At 48.4% G+C, this 5,759-nt stretch overlaps 1 protein-coding gene across 1 annotated transcript in view; it reads right to left on the bottom strand.

The window, feature by feature from the left end:
- LOC107300869 (protein PML) overlaps nucleotides 1-3,553 on the bottom strand; it is a 9,451-nt gene extending 5,898 nt beyond the window's left edge. Inside the window, exons 1-4 of the mRNA XM_015830158.1 lie at nucleotides 3,078-3,553; nucleotides 1,561-2,144; nucleotides 1,009-1,064; nucleotides 409-507 (exon numbers count right to left, since the gene is read on the bottom strand). Coding sequence (XP_015685644.1) covers nucleotides 409-507; nucleotides 1,009-1,064; nucleotides 1,561-2,144; nucleotides 3,078-3,553 — 1,215 coding nt within the window. The remainder of the gene's footprint in view (nucleotides 1-408; nucleotides 508-1,008; nucleotides 1,065-1,560; nucleotides 2,145-3,077) is intronic.
- Nucleotides 3,554-5,759: the final 2,206 nt, after the last annotated feature.

Here is a 5,759-nt window from a genome sequence, read left to right as displayed (position 1 = left end):
TCCTAATTGTCTGGTCTTTGCCTCAAACAGGAATTTCCTTTCCTATCAGAATAGGTTTCACTGCTTACACTATGGGATGTTAAAAAAAAAAAGTAATAAAATAAAGCAGTGGATAAGCTAACATTATTTCAGTCAGACCTGCTTGGTGTTTTCAGAGGGGGGGAAAAAATGAGCAAGTAACTTTTTGGGGTCAAATGCATGTTAGAAGCAAAGCCAAGAAGAACTCATTTCAGAGTAGAAATATTTCTACCCCTGCTTCAAGGAAAATTCAGTGAAAATTTACAGATTTTTTCCCCGTGATGATAAATTGGAAGCCGCCCCCCCCCCCCCAAATAAGCTGAAACTGACCAGCAGAGAAATCTGAACAGGTGAAACAACAAAAAGCTATTGCAGATAACCAACACTTACAAAACCTTGTGGTGTTTTGGCAACGCTGACGGTGTATGTGGGCCTTTGTGTTTTCACCCCTTGGGATCTGGATGGAGTTTTCTCATTGTGCAGACTATCCTGCAGGCAACAACAGCAACAACAACAAAAAAAAGAAGTAGAGATTAAAACGAGTTTTAATGCAAACAGAGGTGGGGAGAAGAAAGCCGGTCTACGTGATATTCCTGATAAAGATATTTGAGACATGCTATTATACAGGAAGTCCTCGACTTATGACTGTAACTGAGCTTAACAGTGTCATCGTTTGGGCCAGTCGCTAAGCAAAGTCAATGAGGAAGCCAGATTCACTTAACAACCGTGTTACCAATTTAACTGCAGTGATTCCCTTCACTTAAGTCGTAAAACGGGGCAAAACTCACTTAAGAGATTTCTCAGCACCATAAATTCTGAGCTCAGTTGTGGTCTTAAGAAGAGGACGACTTGCTGTTACTGATCAACCTTCTGCCCACAGGATAGGTGACGAAAATAGGGTCCTGTGATCCAGACCCAGGCCCAGCATCAGTGGCCCTCACCATCTTCGATTGCAGTGTCCACTTCCATAACCACCCAACTCAAGCTTACCGAATTGACCAGCGAACAGCAAGATCCGGGCGTGGAAACTGTACACCCAAAAGCATCTACAAGCAGAACAGAGAATTAAGACTAGATTAAGGTGATCAAAGCTTGGGCTGAAGGCATCTGCCTAGGGTTCTGCCTCGATTCTTCAACCGAGAGACAGACCAACTGTTCAGCACCAATTCCTTAACAACGTTCCACAGTCTATAGTGACCAAAAGTGTTGGTACTACAACTTCTCCAATCATTGTGTTATTCATCCTGCTTTTCTTATGGACTTCAACTCTCAGAATTAACTGGCTGGGGAATTCTGGGAGTTGAAGTCCACAGGTCTTCAAGGTGCCAAGCTTAGACATCCCTCCTTTACAGATTAGGGCTCAGTTGGGTTCCCCATCAAAAATACCATCGGTATTGATATGGCTGTAGGTTCCTTCATGATTGTCCCAGAGACGTCTCCACAGATGTTCCTTCATGATCTTCCAGTCTTGTTTAAGACACCATTGTCCCACCCCCCAGAAAAAGGACAACCACAAGAACTGGCTTTTCAAAAGCTTCTCACCTTCTCCTTTGACTCTCCTAAGCAGATCTTGGAGTTCCCCTTTGACCTCATCAAAGTTCTCCACTTGGATCCGAAAGCTCGAAGCGGGCAGCTTCTCTTTCTTGAGCCTCTCCAGGGAGTCTTTGATGAAGGGCTGCATGTCCATCACCTCTTGGTCCGAGGCAAAGAGGTCCATCTTCTCCACCAGCCGCTCGCCGGCCTCCATTCGCTTGAGGAACTGCTCCGTAGACTCCAGCTTCTTCTTGGTTTCTTCTTGCTCCAGACACAGTCGTCGGTCCACTTTCTCCACAAGTTCCTCCCCCTTGTGCTGGATCCACTGGACCATGTCCTTCACCTTCTTCTGGATCAGCTCTCGGGTCTCGTTCCGTACTTTCTCCAGCTTCTGCAGTCGCTCCTGGACGTTGTGGTAGGTGCTCTCGTAACTCCTCTTCTTCTCCACCAGCTCCATCTTGACCCTGCTCAGTTCCTCCTTCCGGCTCTCAATTTCCACCCGGATGTCACTGTAAAGCTTGGCGTTGTAATGTTCTCCATCGAGCAGGGCACAAGAGCAACACATGGGTTTGCGGCAGCCACGACAGTAGATGCTGTTAGGCACAAGAAGACCAGTTGTTGTTATTGTTTTTTTTAAAAAAGACACCTGAATCCCTTCTGTCTTTTTCTGGATCAAAAAGATGGCATTGCCAATTTGTTTTCAAGTAAAATGAGTAGATATCAAATTACAACCGTTTCAGGTTGGGATGGTATAGGACAGTGATGGCGAACCTTTTAGAGTCTGAGTGCCCAAACTGCAACCCAAAACCCACTTATGCATCGTTGAGTGCCAGGTGAGTGTGGCCCATTGGCTGAGTGTTGCCAATTGGGTGGACGTGGCCAATTGGGTGGGCGTGGCTGCGGTGGTAATGGCAGACTGGGTGGGATTAAAAAGTTCAATCAATCAATTCCAATCTTTTTTTTCCCGCAAGAAGTTGAAATTGACTGATTGATTGGACCTTTTTTTTTTCCCCACATGGCGGCGGAGGCCTAAAGCGAAAAGGTTTTATAAAACCCAGCTGAAGGCCTAGGACTGGGGCGACGGCACACGTGCCCACAGAGAGGGCTCTGAGTGCCGCCTCTGGCACCCGTGCCAAAGGTTCGCCACCACGGGTATAGGAGATGAGCAGACTGAGCCCGAGGGAGGGAGGGGTCAAGCATATCATCTGTCTCAAATCCCTTCGCGCTCACAAGAGATCTCAACTTACAACCGTTTGAAGTTAGGACGGTGTAGGAGATAAGCAGACTGAGCCCCAGGGAGGGAGGGGTCAAGGGCATCATCGGTCTCGAATCCCTTCGCGCTTACAGGAAACCTAAATCCCGCCCACCTTGAATTCCTTCTATTCTTAATTCCCGCTAATTTCCCTTGACGGCTAGTAGTTCAGAATCTCGCTGAGATCACCAGCTCCCAATAAACCTTTATATATTCGTTTGAACCGCCTGGACTTCCTGATTTTCCTCTCTCGGCTGCCAAGGAAGACCCTCACCTTATGATCTGATTGTTGTGGCTGGGCTCGGCACAAAATAGGTTGCAAGACTTCCTTGCCCCTTCTAGAAAACTCTGGGCCGTCTCCTTCCTCAAATCGGCCAGCTGCTGGGTCTCGTGGCTTTTCTGCTTCATGTACCACTGGTGGGCTTCGTAACACTTCAGGCAAAGGAACTCCTCGCACTCGACACACCAGAACTCCGCTCCTCCCTTGCAGAGATTGCAAAGCAGCTCCTGATTCCTGACGATCTTCTGGTAGGTGTTGAGCTTGGCCTGGAGGTTGATGAAAAGCAGGTTGTCCTGAGGCGGAAATCTCTCCGAGGTCTGGATGGGGATGGCGCAGACCGGACACTGCCCAGCGGGCTTGTTCTCCTCAAGGCATTCGCTGCAGAGGGTGTGCAGGCAGGCTAAGAGTTTGGGGTTCCTGGCTTCTCTCTGGCACCGCGCGCACAAGAGGAACTGGAAGTCTCCCTCCATCCTTGGAGAAAAAGGAGAGAAGACAAGATGAAGCCCACGGAGCTAAGAGGAATGACCATCCGGACGATAACTGGACTTCAACTCCCAAAATTCCCCTGGCTCCGGAGTTCTGGGAGTCGAAGTCCACCCTTCTTCCAGCCGCCAAGATTGAGAAACGCTGCTTTAGTTGGTGGACTTCAACTCCCAAACTTCCTCAGCCAGCATCGCGGCTGCGGGATTCTGGGAGTCGAAGCCCACCCCTCTTCCAAGATCGAGAAACACGGTGCTATAGTATTTATTATTATTTTTTTTAAGTTGGGTTCACACACTCCACGTTCAAACCAGGCTGATAAAACAGCTTTCCTTGGCGCTTTGAGGCCTTCCAAATGCATTAAGCAGCTTCTGCCCCCCAGAGGAATGCTGGGAGTTTTAATTTAATATACCTGGAGGGCGCCTAATTGGGAAAAGGAAGCGAGGTGAGTCAGGCTGCTTCCCAAAGAAAGAGAATTGATTTTTTTTCTCCCCTAAAAGTTATTTTCCCATTATCTGGAAAAGATATGCTCCAGATGTGTGCACACATACACACACACATACACACACACATTTAAAGAAATGTGTGTGGAATAGGAAGCTGTTAAAAGCAGAGGCAAAGCAAGCAAACATTACGTCATTAACTGTAACAGTTGCTTTTTGAGTACAGGTGGTCCTCAAGTTACAAAAGTGCATTTAGTGACCGTGCAAAGTTACAACGGATCTGAAAAAAAGTGACTTTTGATCATTTTTCACACTTACGACTGTGGCAGCGTCCCCATCAGAATTCAGACACTTGGCAACCGACTCATATTTATGACCGTGGCAGTGTCCCAGGGTCATGTGATCCCCTTTTGTGACCTTCTGACAAGCAAAGTCAGTGGGGCAAGTCAGACTCACTTAAGGACCGCATAGATAAGATAACCTTTATTGTCGTTTTTTACTATGAGCACACTAGCCCACATTAAAAATGAAATTCTTGTTGCCTGCTCTCAAAAGACAGTATATATCTACCCACACCCATACATAACACACATGCACACATGCTATATACCAGTGGTGGCGAACCCATGGCATGGGTGCCAGAGGTGGCACTCAGAGCCCTCTCTGTGGGCACGCACGCCATCGCCCCAGCCCCGCCACCCCTGTGGCCCCCTCCTCACCAGCAGCCCCCCCAGAGGAGAGTCGCCCCGGGCGCAGCCTGTGCAGAGCAGCGCAGCCAAGGACATGGCAGCCGGGCAGCGGGGACAAGACTCCACCCTCACGCCCCATCGCATACAGATGATGCTGCGGGGCGCAGATAGAGGGCCTGGCCGCCATGACGCTGCTGGGCCGCCTGGGCGATCTGCTGTGGCGGGCCGTGGAGGTGGTGGGTGGCCCTGCGGGCAGGAGATGTATGGATGGGGCAGGGGCGAGACGGGTTTTGGGCACTCGGTCACTGCTATATACATATATATGATATAATGTGAAGTAGAATAAGGTGATCACCAGGATAAAATTAGATTAAACATTTATGTTTATGATTTTATCCTGGTGATCACCTTATTCTACTTCACATTATGTATATACCCTACCAACCGACATATCGACTTGTTATACGGCATATCAGGTGTTAAGCAGTGTTTCTCAACCTTGACAATTTTAAGGCATGTGGACTTCAACTCCCAGAATTCCACAGCCAGCATTGCTGGCTGTGGAATTCTAGGAGTTGAAGTCCACATGCCTTAAAATTGTCAAGGTTGAGAAACACTGTGTTAAGGCATCACGAGCAATTGCGCAAGGGGCCAGAAGGTGCAAACCGACAACTAGCCCCCTCTCGTATGGTCATCCAGGATAGAAAAGTGAGGGACCCTGACCACATAACAACTGATATGTCTGCACGATTGAAAGTCATGACAATTAATGATACAGGAGAAAAACGGACTGGACCGGCTACGAGATCGAAGACAAGGCAGCAAACTAATGGGACTAATGCTGTAAGCGCGACTGAGAAGCCACCAACCAGTATAACCGCACGAGGTGTCAACAACACATTGGACCGTGATAGGAGGAGGAGTAACCATATGGCAACATCGGACAGCCTGACGTTACATGATAAGCATATTCAGCCTATAACGGGCGGCAGGAAGCAAAGCAACGGGAGTCAGGCAGACATCGGCTAACGCAGCTGAATCGCGGTTGATAACAGCCAATCACA

The sequence above is a fragment of the Protobothrops mucrosquamatus genome, unplaced genomic scaffold (genome assembly GCF_001527695.2).
Source record: "Protobothrops mucrosquamatus isolate PMUCROS unplaced genomic scaffold, P.Mucros_1.0 scaffold_242, whole genome shotgun sequence".
In the NCBI taxonomy this organism is placed as follows: domain Eukaryota; kingdom Metazoa; phylum Chordata; class Lepidosauria; order Squamata; family Viperidae; genus Protobothrops; species Protobothrops mucrosquamatus.
Note: the sequence above shows the minus strand (reverse complement) of the source record. Positions and strands in the feature narration are given on the sequence as shown.